This window comes from Carcharhinus amblyrhynchos, chromosome 14, assembly GCF_965287045.1.
Source record: "Carcharhinus amblyrhynchos chromosome 14, sCarAmb.v2.hapA, whole genome shotgun sequence".
Taxonomy (NCBI): domain Eukaryota; kingdom Metazoa; phylum Chordata; class Chondrichthyes; order Carcharhiniformes; family Carcharhinidae; genus Carcharhinus; species Carcharhinus amblyrhynchos.
Genome location: NC_137337.1, coordinates 49,341,361 through 49,357,524, shown reverse-complemented (window position 1 = coordinate 49,357,524; position 16,164 = coordinate 49,341,361). Strand labels below are relative to the sequence as shown.

Sequence of the window (16,164 nt, the reverse complement as noted above, 5' to 3'; positions counted from 1 at the left end):
GGCTCCTGCTCTGCCCCCAAGACTGCAAGAAACTACAAAGGGAGTGAATAAAGCCCAGTCCATCACGCAACCAGCCTACCATCCATTGATTCTGTTTACACTTCCCGCTGCCTCAGAAAAGCAGCCAACATAATTAAGGACCCCACGCACCCAAGACATACTCTCTTCCACCTTTTCCATCGGGAAAAAAATACAAAAATCTGAGGTCATGTACCAACCGACTCAAGAACAGCTTCCTTCCTGCTGCCATCAGACTTTTGAATGGACCTACCTCCACACTAAACTGATCTTTTCCTAGATTTTAACTATGACTGTAACACTATATTCTGCATTCTCTCCTTTCCTTCTCTATGAATGGTATGCTTTGACTGTATAGATGCAAGAAACAAGACTTTTCACTAATACATGTGACAATGAGAAATTAAATCAATACCTCATCTAAACCAATTTTAAACCCTTTGAATGTGAATTAGCTCCTCTTTCACCTTGAACTGGGTAGCATTATCTTCTTTGGTTAAGTCAGGTGCAAACTAATCATTTAATATCTCAACCATGCCTCCAAGTGTAAATCCCCTCATCAGGCCTTAATCGGCCCTACTCCTCCTTTTGTCACCCTTTTACTATTTATATGTGTATAGAAGACATTGTGATGGTAAGTTAGCTGTCAATCTCTTTTCATACTGTTTGTTTCTCTCAGTTTCTATTTCATTTCCCTTTTAACCTTCTATACTCTACTTGGTTCTTAGTTGTATTAACCACTTGATATCTGTCATAAATACACTTTTGATATTCACTTAGCGTCTAAATTCAATGAGAAAGGAATTGAAATGGACTCTGTTTATTTTGAGCAAATTGCCAAAAAACTGCAGTGGCAGAAAGGAAATTGCAGTATTTTATTGCAGACTTGCCTCCATAAGCTTCGGAAGTGTAGTCAGTGTTACATAGTGCAGAATAGGCCCTTTGGCCCATTGAGTCTGCACCAACAATAACTACCACTAAAGGTGCACTACTCCCATTTTACTGCACTTATCCCATATCTTTCAATGTTATGATATTTCAGGTGCTCATCCAAATATTTTTTAAAGGTTGTAAAGTTTCCAGCCTCCATGACCTTCCTAGTCAGTGCATTCCAGATTCCCACCACCCTCTGAACGAAAATGTTATTCTCAAATCCCCTCTGAACCCCCTGCCCTTATCCTAAAGCTGTGCTCCCTCGTGATTGACCCCATGACCAAGGGGAGTAGCTGCTCCCTGCGCAGCCTGTCCATACCACTCAATCTTATACACCTCAACTATGAACCCTGTCCCCAGTGCCTTCTTTGCTCTAAAGAAAACAATCCAAGCCTATCCAGTCTCTCCTTATAGCTCAAATGCTCCATCCCAGGCAACTTCCTGGTGAACCTTCTCAGTACCCCTCAGGTGCTATCATATCCTTCCTATCACAAGGTTGCCAGAGCTGCACACAGTACTCCAGTATGGCCTAACCAACACTCTGCACAACTCCAACATTACATCCTTGCTCTTATACTCTACTGATCAAAACAAATGCCCCACATGCTTTCTGCACTATCCTATTCCTGGGCTCTGCTGACTTCAGAGACCTGTGAATAATTACCTCAAGATCCCTGTGTTCCACCGAGCTTCCCAGTGTCATCTATTCAATGCGCCCTCATCTTGTTTCTTCTCCAAAAGTGCATCACCTTGCACTTATCAAAGTTAAATACCATCTGTCCATCTGATCATCCCATCAATACTTTTCTGTAACCTACAACCATCCTCTTCATTGTTAACCACCCTACCAATCTTGATGTTGTCTCATCTTGCTTGATATTCCCCCCAACTGACTGGCCTCCAGTCACTTGAACAGCCTTTTACCACTGCCCTTTGTGTCCTATTATTATTACTAAGCCAATTTCTGATCCATTTCGCCAAGATTCCCTGAATTCCATGTACTTTAATTTCCTCAATCAGTCTCCCACGTGGGACCTTGTCAATATCTTTGCTAAAATCCACATAAACTACATCAATTGAATATCCCTCATCCACACATTGATTACATTTTCGAAAAATTCTAACAAATTTGTTAGGTATGACCTTCCCCTGACAAAGCCATGCTGACTATTCCTAATTAACCCATGCCTTTTCAAATGGATATTAATTCTATCCTTCAGAATAATCTCCAAAAATTTCCCTACCGGTGACATGAGACTTACCGTTCTATAATTTCCTGATTCACCTCTGTCACCTTCCTTGAAAAACGGAACCACATTAGCTGTCCTCCAGTCCTCTGGCACCTCCTTATAGCTCACATGCTTCAACCCAGACAACTTCCTGGTGAACCATCTCAGTACCCCTCTGGTGCTATCATATCCTTCCTATCACGAGGTGACCAGAACTGCACACAGTACTCCAGTATGGCCTAACCAATGCTCTGTACAACTCCAACATTACCTCCTTGCTCTTATACTCTACTACTGAAAACATCATGACTTTCATGTGGCCAGAAAGAAACTAAAAATTTGTGTCAGAGCCCTTTGCAATTTCCTGTCTTGCCTCCCACAACAGCCTGGGATGCAATTCATCCAGGCCAGGGGATCTGTCTGCTTTGAAACAAGTCAGCGCCTCCAATACCTTCCCATTTCCCATGTCAAACTGTGCAAGCTCCTTCCAGTCCACTGAAAAAACAATTGTGATTTACACTAGTTTTCCTGCGAATTCAGCACTTAGAACTTTTTTGGGAGAATCACCCCCAAGATGTTTTATTTCAGGTCTGATTCAAATGATCCACTAGAGAGCCTTTATCAAACAGCTTACTTAAGAATACACAGTTAACACATTAAAAAAAAGAACTTTGACAAATTACAAACAAAAAATAAAAACAACCATGATATTGCATAAATCTTAATAGCTCAATGTACTGTTCCAACCAAACAAATCTTCTTAGGAACATACACCAGCACCATATTTAGAACAGAAAATACGAATGCTCATGTGATGCTAGATTTTCAACACCTACTGTGAATTAGTACTTTAGATAGAGAATTGAAACTCTGACTTCCCAGTCTTATAGCTCCCAGCAACTCGAGGTGGAGATATGGCTACTGCGCGCCTCCAGCTAGCAAGCCTTCAACATCAAATTTCTCACTCCAGGAAGGCAAGAAAGACTGTTTCCAATTAGCCAACAAAATTTTTAATATCAGGGAGAGAGGCAAAACACTGTGTCCAGCCTGGAGTTCAAACACCTTCTAACTACCCAGCAACTAAAACTGTAGGTAAGAATTGTGTGAGAGAAAGAAAAACTGTCCCATCTGAGCTGTCAATCATTCTTCCCCCCAACAATTCAAAAGGGTCGAAAAACTCCAGGAGTGTGCATTAGGCCCAAATTAAAAATAAACAAAAAGCCTTTTATATGATTCTAACAACAATGTGACAGGTCTGCAACAAGCACAAAAGGCCCTCCTAAAAGAACTGCAGAGAAACATGTTTAAAATGCATTTCTTACAGACACAGTAGCATCACAGAAGTTAGAGATAAAAGTGATCCTTAGTTTAAACAGGATGAGTTAAATTCCATTGCAGTGCAGAACAATTTGAATGTTTAGCTGGTTGATACTTTCTTACAACACCAGGTTAAAGTCCAACAGGTTTACTTGGTAGCACAAGTCACTAGCTTTCGGAGCACTGCCCCTTCATCAGGTGAGTGGGATTTCAGTTCACAAACAGGGCATATAAAGACACAAACTCAATTTACAAAATAATGGTTGGAATGCAAGTCTTTACAGGTAATCAAGTCTCAAATGTAAGTTAATGTGAGCGGAGAGAGGGTTAAAGAGATGTGTATTGTCTCCAGCCAGGACAGTTACTGAGATTTTGCCAGCCCAGGCAAGTTGTGGGATATGATCCAAGATCCCAGTTGAGGCTGTCCTCATGTGTGCTTGGCTATCAGTCTCTGCTCAGCAACTTTGCATTGTCATGCATTGTAAAGGCCGCCTCTTACCCAAAGATCATAGGCCGAATGCCAGTGACTGCTAAAGTGTTCCCCAACAGGAAGAGAACCCTCTTGCCAGGTGATTAGCGAGTGGATGGCTTCAACCGGGATGTTGGGTTCATGTCACACTATCTGTAACCCCCACGACTTGCCTGTGCTTGCAAAATCTCACTAACTGTCCTGGCTGGAGAATACACATCTTTTTAACCTGTGCTTAATCCTCTCTCCACTCACATTGTCTGTATCTTTAAGACTTGATTACCTGTAAAGACTCACATTCCAGCCATTAGTTTGTAAATTGAGTTTGTGTCTTTATATGCCCTGTTTGTGAACTGGAATCCCACTCACCTGATGAAGGGGAAGCACTCCAAAAGCTAGTGGCTTGTGCTACCAAACAAACCTGTTGGACATTAACCTGGTGTTGTGAGTCTTCTTACTGTGTTTACCCTTGTCCAACGCCAGCCTCGCCACATCATGATACTATCTTCACAGACTTAGATATTTAAAAACATACAGGCATGGAGGTAAATGGAGATTTGGATTAGACCGAACAGAGTGGTTCAGGTAATAAAAGCAAAATACTGCAGATGCTGGAAATCTGAAATAAAAACATACGCTGAAATACTCAGTCTGGCAGCATCTGCTTGGTTTCTCCCTCCACAGACGCTGTCAGACCTTTTATTTCAGTGGTGTTCAGAGTCTGTTTTAAATGGTGAAAACCCTGAACAATTTAATTTCCATCTTTAAAGAAGATCAAAGGAAATTGATGAATATAGCAGAAAAGAAGCATTGTGATAGGTGGTTTCTTCTTGGATTCCAGTTTACAGTTGCCAAAAACCAGATGGTTTGCCAACAAAGTTAATCAGTCCAAACAAATTGTGAAATCTTTGGGCCTATCAGAATACCATCCCAGGGCACAATCCAATGCATTTTTTAAAAGCAGCAGGAAAATTAAAATACTAAGGTGCAATCGTTTAACTAAGGACATGAAAAGGTCTACAGGCTTTGCAAAATGAACAGAGATCTTTTGTAAGGATTGAAAGGAAATGGACCAGTCATAGAAAAATACATTTTTGTTTGCAAAAGAATTGAAACCCTTAGAAACTCATGCTAACTGGACTTTAAATCCTGATTTTCAAATGTGATTGATTTTGATAGGCCTTATCATGTCGCCAAGAAAGAATATTTAGTGGTGAAATGTGACAAGAGAGAAAATGTTACCTGTAATGTGTATTAAGTTAATTTTTAAAATGTTACAATGTTGTAATTTGTTATATCTTGATGTTATTATGGAAAAAGTCATTATTCTGGTAATATTTTTCTCATTTTTAGAGGGCAAGGTGTCATGAATACTGAACCTTACAAGACAGTTATGTATTAAAATAGTCCCTTCAACTTAAGATGCCACAGAACATTTTCAAAAGGGGAATGAAGTCGTCATGTAAACGCCTCTGCTTGGGAACATGCTTTTGTGATCTTTTTGCTATGGGGAGGAAAACCCAAACAGAAACCCATTGAAGTATTGGATGCAATTTTTAACACCTTTTTTCACTGCATAACAGACAAAGGATTGCTGCTATCTGAGGTGAAGAGATAAATAAGCTACTGCTGTGGGGAAGCAGACGGCCTGGTTTGGTGTCAACATCCAAGGTAAAGGCTTGTGAGTATTCAAATGCTATTAAGAGGGAACAGAACAAATGGGACTCCAGGGGATTTAATAAATGAGGAGCTGCCAAGGTGTGCCTTATTGGTGATAATTGGATCTAGAAAATTCAGGTAGGACGGAATGATTGTCGAATGAGACTAAATATTTTGATCTGGTGTGGTGAGGAGAGGGGAGTGACCTTGGGACTGTTTCCGTAATGCTACATATCAGCCAGAAGCATGGCGTTGCATAAAAGCATTTCATAAGACATGTTTTAGTTGTGTTAGTTAGTAAATGCAAAATCTTTTCCTTAGTTTGATGTATTAATTGCCTGTTGAGTAATGATTGATCTCTACTGATTTTAACTTGTTTGGTTTGGTAAATGTCTTAACACATGAAATGTTGTCCTTCCATCGTTCCATCCATCACTGGGAAATTTGTCACTTTTTAAATGTTATCAGTCTCTACAGTGATGGTAATAATATTTGAGGCTGAGCTTGACAAATTTTTAATCTATAAGGAAGTCAAGGCTTATAGGGGCGGCATGGTGGCACAGTGGTGAGCACTGCTGCCGCACAGTGTCAGGGACCCGGGTTCAATTCTGGCCTCCAGTCACTGCCTGTGTGGAGTTTGCACATTCTCCCTGTGTCTATGAGGGCTTCCAGTGGGCGCTCTGGTTTCCTTCCACAGTCCAAAGATGTGCAGCTTAGGTGGACTGGCCATGCTAAGTTGACCCTAGTGTCAGGGGGATGAGCAGTGTAAAAATCTGGGGTTACGGGAATAGGGCCTGGGTGGAATTGTGATCAGTGAAGACTCAATGGGCTGAATGGCCTCCTTCTGCATTGTAGGGATTCTATGATTCAAAATAGAACCAAAACCATACTCAGACCAGCCATGATCTTCCTGAATAGTGGAGCAGGCTCCTGACTTGTGCTTTGTCAATGGCAGACAAGTTTTGCGGAGTCAGGAGAAAAGTTACTCACTGCAGAATTCCAAGCCTCTGACTTGCTCTTGTAGCCACAGCATCTATATAGCTGGTCCAGTCAGTTTCTGATCAGTAGTAACCCAAAGGTTGTTGATGGTAGGGGATTCAGCAATGTTGAATGGCAAGGTAAAATAATTAGATTCTCCCTGGTCATTGCCTGTCACTTGTACAGTGCAAATGTTATGTGCCACTTACCAGCACAAATCCAAAAGTTGAACAAAGTTTGCTGCATACAGATTTTTGGAGATAGTCATTGCCTAGTATTTCTGCGATGTGAATGTTACTTGTCACTTATCAGTCCAAGCTGAATGTTATCGGGGTTCTGCTGCATGTAGGCACAAATTGCTTCAAAACCTAAGGGGTTTTGACAGGGACTGAACACTGCAATCATCCGTCAACATTCCCATTTTTAATCTTATGATGGAAGGAAAATCATTAATGAAGCAGCTAATAATGGTTGGATCTAGATAAATACTCTGATAAATTCCTGAAATATGTCTCGAAGCTGGGATGATTTGTCTCCGACACACATAACCATCGTCCTTTATGCTAGGTATTATGCCAGTCAATGGAGAATTTACTCCCCACATCTCATTGACTTCGGGCTCCTGAAATCTACAGTTGGTTGAATGTCACCTTGATGTCAAGGGCAATCACTTTCACCACCCCCTTGATTTTAACTCAGTTGCATGAGTTTGGATCAAGACTGTAATGGGATCTGGAGCTAAGTAGCTCTTATAAAACCCAAACTGGGGTATTGGTGAGCTTGATATTCTTGAGCAAATGCTGCTTGATAACAGAAAGGATGAAGCCTGATGTCATTTTGCTGATAATTGAGAGTAGATTGATGGGGCAGTGACTAGATTCATTGAATTTGAACTGATTTTTGTGGACAGAACATAGTTGGGCAATTTTAAATATGTCAGGTTTTAATTGTATTTCAACAGCTTGGCTTGGGTTGCAGCTAGTTCTGCAGCACAAGTCTTCAGTACTACAGACAGATGTTTTCAAAATCAATAACCTTTTCTGTATCCAGCACATTGTCATTTCTAGGTATCAGAGATTGAATCAAATTGGTTGAGGACTGGCCTCTGTGATGCTAAGGACCTCAGGAAAAAGCTGAGGTAGATCATCCATTTGGCACATTTACGGATTAGTAATCGCTGAACTAGTAATCTGGAGACCCGGGGTAATGCCTTAGGGACCGAGGTTCAAGTCCCACCATGGCAGATAGTGAAATTTGAATTCAATAAAAATCTGGAATTCAAAGTCTGATGATGATGATTAAACGTTGTCGATTGTCGTAAAAACCCATCTGGTTCAGTAATGTCCTTTAGGGAAGGAAATCTGCCATCCTTACCTAATCTTGGCCTACATGTGACTCCAGATTGACAGCAATGTGGTTGACCCTTAAATGTCTTGAGGGATGGACAGTGAATGTTAGCCCAGCCAATGACATCCACATCCCATGAATGAATAAATAAAAAAAATGCAAGTTCTTGTTTACCGCCGTTACCAAAGTTACAGTTTCTAGTACCTGAGGAATGGCTACAATCATATGCTTTTTGGAGCCAGATTTATTTATCTGATTTACATAAACCATTTTCTTTTGACAATGTCTGAACATTCCTGTTAAAAATTCTTTTAAAAATAGATATGGTTATGAATTGCAAAATCAAATAGTAATCTTTATTTTCTAGCATTAGTTTGGAAAATAATTTAAAAATAATAGACTAATTGCAAAAGGCTTGTTATATGCCTCTGACCAGCTTAACTGCATTTGCTATTAAAGCAAATTGAAGCAATATATTAAATGTTCTCCCCCCCAATCAATTAAAAAAGATAAACAGATGTAACAAATTACCTGTAATAAAGTCTGAGTGTCTGAATTTCTTCATCTTGCTTCTTACATTGCTGCAATGCTTCATCTCTTTCTTTCTGTGTTGTCAGTAGTTGGGTCTGTGAATGATGAAATTTACTTAGTTTCACTAAATTATGCATTCATTCTGGTTATTTATGGTTTTCTTAAATTCAATGAACTTTGCACAAAAGTTTGTTGCATTGCACGTTATACAACATGATAAGCTGCTATTTTTGTATATTCATATACACAGTAAAGGAAGCACTAGTTGGTTTTGGACAAGTTTTTTTTAAAAAAGCATAGCCTATATTACTTTACAAAAATTCAGGTATAGAGGTAGAAACTAGAATGCAAGGATAGCAAGAGGGTTTTGTAACCTTTACATAGAAACATACAAATTTACAATAATGAAATATTGCTTTGAAAATCACAAATGCCAAGCCATTTTTGGAAGCAGAAGTAAGTCAGCAGATCAGATTCACAAAAGAAAAAAACATAATGGCTGTGATCTTATGAAAAAAATTGTGTTAAAAAAGTCTGAAAACAGGTGTTAACCATGTCAGTATTTTTGGCGCACCTCGCACAAGCAATCTTACGGCAATGAACGGCCTTGATGTGATTCTTGTCAGCATGGACCCTCCAGGCATGTGACACATCCGAAGCGATTGCAGCTGTATGGGTTTACCGGGTGTTAACGCATTTGAGTCAGGTGACCCTCACCTATACAAGAAATCCAGACATGATCTACAGAAAACCATCAGAGCTGCCAAGAGATAATATCAACCTAGGATAGAGTCCCAGGCTAGCCACACAAACATCCATCGATCGGTCTACATGACATAACAGGCTACAAGGTGAAGAGAAGCAGAATCGCCAGCAACAATGTATTCCTCCCAATGAGCTTAAAGCATCTATGCTTGTTTTGAGCAGGGTGTCAGTGAGAGGATGTCATCCATCCTGGCAGCCTCGGTCTCTCCGGTATTCAGGGTCACCATCAGACGTCAAGTCAGCCTTCTTGAAAGTTAATCTATGGGTAGCAACTGGCCCAAATGGGGTACCCAGCTGAGCACCTAGATCCTGTGCGGGCCAGCTGGCAGGGTATTTGCAGACATCTTTAATCTCTCCTTACTCCAATCTAAGGTTCCTGCCTGCTTCAAGAAGATGACCATCATCGCTGTATCAATGAAATGCCAGGCAGTGTGCCTACTGATAACCACTGCCTGGTGGTAACTACTGCCTGTGATAACTACTGCCTGTGGTAACTACTGCCTGGTGGCTCTGGCATCCATCATTATCAAGTGCTTCAAAAGGTTAGTCATGGCACACATCAACTCCAATCTTCCAGATGGCCTGGATCCACCTATGGTTCACCTACTGCTACAACAGGTCCACAGCAGACGCCATCTCCCTGGCCTTATATTCAACCCTGGAACACCTGGATAACAAGGACACTTACGTCAGACTCCTATTTGTTGACTACAGCTCAACCTTCAACACCATAATTCAAACAAAACTCATCTCAAAACTCTGTGGCCTAGAATCCTGCTCCTTCCTCTGTGACTGGATTCTCAACTTTCTAACTCATAGACCGCAATCAATAAGGACAGGCAACGACACCTCCTCCTTGATTATCCTCAATGCTGGTACCCCGCAAGGCAGTGTATTCAGTCCCTGGCTATACTCGTTTTACGCTTATGACTGCGTGGCTAAATTCTGCTCCAACTCCATTTTCAAGTTTGCTGATGACACCACTATAGTGGGATCAGATCTCAAACAACAAGACAGCGTACACGACACAGATAGAGAATTTGGTGAACTGGTCCAATGACATTAATCTCTCCCTCAAGGTCAGTAAAATGAAGGAGCTAATCATCAACTTCAGGAAACATAGTGAAGGACATGCTTCTGTCTTCATCAGCAGGGATGAAGTGGAGATGGTTGATAGCTTTGAGTTTCAAGATGTTCAAGTCACCAATAATCTGACCTGGACCATCCACGCTGATGCTACTGTTAAGAAAGCTCATCGTTGCCTCTACTTTCTCTGAAGGCTAAGAAAGTTTGGCAAGTCCACTACGACTCTTACTAATTTTTACAGATGCACCCATAGAAAGTTCATATCCGGATGTATTATAGCTTGGTAGGCTCCTGCCCTGACCAAGGCGGCAAGAAACTGCAATGGGTTGTGAACATAGCCCAGTCCATCGTGCAAAGCAGCCTCCCAATCCAGTGACTCTGCCTACGCTTTCCGCAGCTTTGGCAAAGCAGCCAGCATAATCAAGAATCCCATGCACCCTGGATATACTCCGTTCCATTTTAAGCTGTCGGTAGAAAGACACAAAAGTCTAAAAACACATCCCAACACATTCAACAGCAGTTTCTTCCCTGCTGTTATCAGACTCTTGAATGGTTTTATCATACATTAAAGCTCATCTTCTCTTCACCCTACTTTTAACCGCAACAATCTATGCTCCACCCTCTCATTTCCTTTTTCTGTATGCACTCTATGAACAGTATGTTTTGCCTATATAGCACAAGAAACAATACTGCATCCTAGTACATCAATCAAATCAATTAGGCGCTCCATATAAGTGCTAATGATGGATTCACAGTCAATCATGCCAGGTAGATTGTACCATGAAGAACAGCTCCACGCTAAAACGAGGGACAGCTAGGCTGGCAGCTGCATGCTGTCGAGGGAAGGTGGGACATTTTGTTCCACCGGGATGGATGACAACCCAGGGGTTGGGATGGTAAACAGGCCTTGGAAGCAGTGGCAGTGAGTGCTTGTGCACTTACGCAGAGGACCAGTTCCCAGCGCCAGAGAATGAATGACCTCATTTGGGCAATAAGGGTGCGAGCCCATCCCATCCTGGCATTGGTCCCATCCATGTCGATCCACTCTCTGATACCTTGTGGCCTTCTAGCACCCGATTCTCTTCCTTCAATCCCTTTGGCACCCCCCTTGACAAACTCCCTCCTACTGAAGCACGATCTTGACATACGCCACCCAATCAACCCCACCCCTGACATCCCGCGCACTTTCAGCCCTTAAACTTTCAATTTCCCTCCGTCCACACAGGAGAAGACGGCTCATTATCGCCGAGAGCAGGAGAAGGCCAGATGTTGGGTCCCCAGGCTGCGTTTCCTCACTCCCTTTGAGGAGTGTGCACAGGAACTGTCGGGAAGGGAAGAGGATAGAATCGTGACAGACAGCAAGGTCAGGGTTCAGAATGGAACTTAGAATCCAGAAAACCTTCATTCATATGACCTATCTCAAATAAGGTGTGATCTGCCTAGATATTTGTCCTTCCCTTGCATTGAACGATACGTTCTTTGTTGCAGGAATTGACCCTGACGAGACCAACTCTTGAGGGATTTTCCCTCCCCCACTCCACTTCCACTGTGATGCCAGCTCCGAAGATATCTCAAAGGACACCACCATGGAAACCTCAGAGGAAGGCATGTTGCATTCAACAAAAGCATCCGCCGCCATATCCATCATTGCAGATACAGTCACTGCGGAGGGACAAGTTAGTATTGAGACTTCTGGGTCACTGTCTGGTGCACACAATGTGGCGATGCCGGCGTTGGACTGGGGTAAACACAGTCAGAAGTCACACAACATCAGGCTAAAGTCCAACAGGTTTATTTGGTAGCAAAATCCACTAGCTTTCGGAGCGCTGCTCCTTCAGTGGAAGTTCTGTTCACAAATAGGGAATATAAAGACACAAACTCAAATTACAAAATAATGGTTGGAAAGTGAATCTTTATAGGTAAGCAAGTCTTAAAGGTACAGACAATGTCAGTGAAGAGAGGGTTAAGCACAGGTTTAAGAGATGTGTATTGTCTCCAGTTAGTGAGATGTTGCAAGCCCAGGCAAGTCATGGGGGTTACAGATAATGTGACATGAACATTCACCTGGGTCGCCTACTCCTACTCCTCACCAGTGGCAACTGGGTGGTCCCTCTTTTCTTCCTCTAGGAAGCCTCTCCGTAGTTGTGCTAGGTTGCAAAGTGCACAGCAGGCCACCACAATGCGGGAGACCTTCGGGGGGTGTACTGCAAGGCCTCACCAGGCAGAGGAACCGCATCTTGAGCAGGCTGATACACCACTCAACGAAGGACCTGATGGTAGTGTGGGCCTCATTTGTAACGGGTCTCCATGTCGCTTTCCGGCCTTCGCACTGACGTCATTAGCAATGACTGCAGCAGGTCCCTTGTCCCCCATGAGACATCCCGGCAGAATGGGTTGGTCTTTGAAGAGGTCGGGGATGTCTGAACTCCACAAGATGAAACTATCACACATGCTCTCCAGGTGGCATGCACGCATTTGCATGGCATTCATCCTGTGGTTGCAGGCCACTTGAATGTTAAGGGAGCGGAACACCTTTCTGTTCACGAAACACTGTGCCTGATGATATGGAGCCTTCAGGGAAAGTACATGTCACCTGCAGCCCTGTGCATGTCCGGCATCCCGACTAGGGTGGCGAAGCCTGCAACCTGGGCTTCCTGCTGGGCCTAGCCCTCAAAGTAGATGTACTGTTTTGCCGAGGCATACCGGGCGTCCGTCACCTTGTGGACACAATTGTGCACTGTGGACTGGGAAATCCTGCAGTGCTCCCCGCTGACAGTCTGGAAGGACCCAGTGGTATAAACATTGAGAGCCGCCATGAGCTTCACTACCAGAAGGCAGAGGCATAGCCAGGTTCTAAAGTTAGGGAGAGCGAGCATATAAAAAACGCGCCATGGCGCCGCTGCCACGGTGCATACCAAATAATTTTAAATTCATTATACATTTTTATTTTGTATTTAAAATTAAAACATAATAAAAACACGTGTTTTATTTAATTATTTTACATTTTAAATGTAAAATGAAAACAAAACAAAGCAATATGGAGAAGGTGTGAAGCAACTACAACAGCCTCTTTTGTCTAGGCTTCATTCTAGCAAAGTTATCTATTACTTTATTATAATCTATCTCAGTAGCCAACAGTCTTTCAATGGAGATCAAAGCTAACAGACAATCTATCCTCGCCTATTGTAGAACGAAGGTAAGACTTTGTGTTTCAGCCGGCTAAAGGCTCACTCTGCAACTGCGCTACTTATTGGTCAGGTCGAAAAATCTGGTACAGTGTGGACAGGTTAGGATAAATGGAACACATGTCATTGGCAATCATGAATTTTAGTACATTGTTGATGGTCAGTTTCTTGACACTTGAATTTGCCTCACTGCTAGTGCTCATTATCTCTTTGTACATGTCTTTGAATGAAAGAAACTCTTGTACGATTTCAGTTTGACTGTCGATGATGTCTGAGTACGTGTCTGCTAAAAATTCTAATTTGTTCACATTATCTGCATTGTCAAAATGCTTTGGATATAAACCACTAAATTTGGAAGCAACATTTTTAAAATGTTCATATCTTTTACTTATGCTATTTATAACAGAATCTAAGGACACAAAATAGGATTCAACTATGAAGTTCTTTCGGGCATCCTCTGCAATTTCTTCATGGAATCTTTTTCTTTTACATTCTCTGTGCAGCTTGTATTCGGTATTAAGATCACATTTTCAAGCCAACTCGGTTGCTTCATTCTCAATCTGTTTGAATTGAGATTCATACTCATGTTGCATGTTTTTCATATATTTTTCAAAAATCTGAATCAAATGAGAAGCTGTTACCAGATCTAGACTACTTTTCTGTAAATATATGGATAAATTGAAAGCCTTGTCTAGCACTTTACTCCAGAACTTGGGGAAACACCCCTCCTAGCTACACCATTGCCACCAGGAGTGGGTGTGCTCCTGTCCCACAAGGTGCCAGATCCACGAGAACCTGATACAGATGTCGCACTGTCTCCCTACTAAAATGGAACCTATGGTGGCACATGAAAGGACATGTGTGTCCTGAAGAGTTGGGGTCTCTGTCACTTTCAAGTTCCCCTCCAAGCCATTCACTGCCCTGACTTGGAAATATATCGCTGTTCCTTTACAATCGCTGGTTCAAAATCCTGGAACTGTGATTCAACCCACAGCACATGGACTGCAATGATTTAAGAGGGTGGCTCATCACCTCATTCTTAAGTCAACAAGGATGGGCAATAAATGCTGGCCAGCCAGCGATGACCAAGTCCCATGAATGAATTAAAAATCTCACCTCCTCACTCACCTTCGTCACTGCTGTGCCTGAACCACACTAATATGCAAGAAGCTGTAATTAACGCCAGCATGATGCCTTGCCGCCGAGGTAGTAAACGTCTGGGAGGGGGGAACGATTGCATATTGAACTTGCTAATGATATTGAAATCCGTTCAAATGCATGCTAGTGTTCATCGCACCCATTTTGGGCATGAAGCGGGGGTTCATGCCCAGGAAGAGTGGCTGGGAGGTTGGAAATGGCATGACACCCCTCTCGTTCACAATTTTTCACTCTGCATGCTATTTTCCTACCTCAACGGTCTGATCAACGGGCGGAATGAAGTGGTAAGATCACAGCCAATAGCTCAGATTTTATGCAAAGTGGTGCAGAGACAAGCATCACTGTTGAGCTCAAGAAAAGCTTTTTTCAAAGATTTAGTAGGGAGCATAGATCTCCCCTATTCAGAATTCTGCATCATCTATCATGAATCTGTGGGATTCAGCAACAAAGGTAAGCTGTAGTCAAGTTGACTGGATAAACAGATTGAAGATTTCTTCCAGACTGCAAAGCATGAATTAATAAAAATATAATTCACATCTAAATCATTGTTTAGAAAACACATACTCAATGCTGATTAAGACACACATTGAAAGAGATTGAAAGAATAGCTGACATAGGAAACAAACTGAAAAATAAAAAATAATTTTCATTATTTTAAAAACCAAGCAGTTTTTAAATGTGTTTTAAAGGAAATGTGAATTCACACTTATAAAATTAGTTTTCTGGAACAAACAAGTTTTTTCAGAAGTAATTCGAGCTGTGTAGAGCATAAAAACTTATTTACTCTTGAATACTCAAAGTTTTGATTATTTTTACATTGAGAATCGTACTTAAAAGTTGAAGTTCATGTCAAATCAATGATTCTGTGTTGATTGCATCCTTGAAGATTACAACACATCCTGCGGAGGTGCAGGGAATCACTGACAACAATGTCCAGAATAATGTGTTTAAATTCATAGGTGCAGGTGGAATAAGTTTTCCATTCTACAGTATTGATGGCAAGTGCCAGTAATTTCACTATCATTACAGCTGTAAGTTTCAGGCCATTTAATTCCTCACTACTTGAATTATTACCTTTTTTCCTGGTCAATTGCCTATGTCAGGCAAAGGCTATTTGGGATAGGCAGAAATGTGGAGTTGAGGTTACAATGAGATTAGCCATGATCTTATTGAATGGCGGAGCAGGCTCAAAGGGTTGAGTGGCTTATGTCTGCTCCTAATTGGTATGTAAGGTACCATAGATATCAATTGCAAAGATGATGTGTCAGCTGAAGAAGTCAATCAGCTATTTTCAGTTTCAGCTGTTGCTTGCACCTCTTAAAGTTCAATTAACCTGTAATTAATATTTAACTTTAAATGACCAATTCATTTTTACTGAAATCAACCCTCTCTTGCTCGCTGTTTGATTTTGCTGCAATAGACTTAGGGTTTAGGTGGTTCATTACTAAGTTTCATCAATTTCATATCCATTTCCTGACTGTAAAGATTC

General features: G+C 41.7%; 1 protein-coding gene across 7 annotated transcripts in view; it reads right to left on the bottom strand.

Moving 5' to 3' along the window:
- mipol1 (mirror-image polydactyly 1) overlaps positions 1-16,164 on the bottom strand; it is a 334,286-nt gene that overhangs the window by 101,105 nt on the left and 217,017 nt on the right. For all 7 annotated transcript variants that reach the window (XM_080202838.1, XM_080202835.1, XM_080202834.1 and 4 more), the window contains one exon: positions 8,482-8,576. In XM_080202838.1, the coding sequence (XP_080058964.1) occupies positions 8,482-8,576 (95 nt within the window). The remainder of the gene's footprint in view (positions 1-8,481; positions 8,577-16,164) is intronic.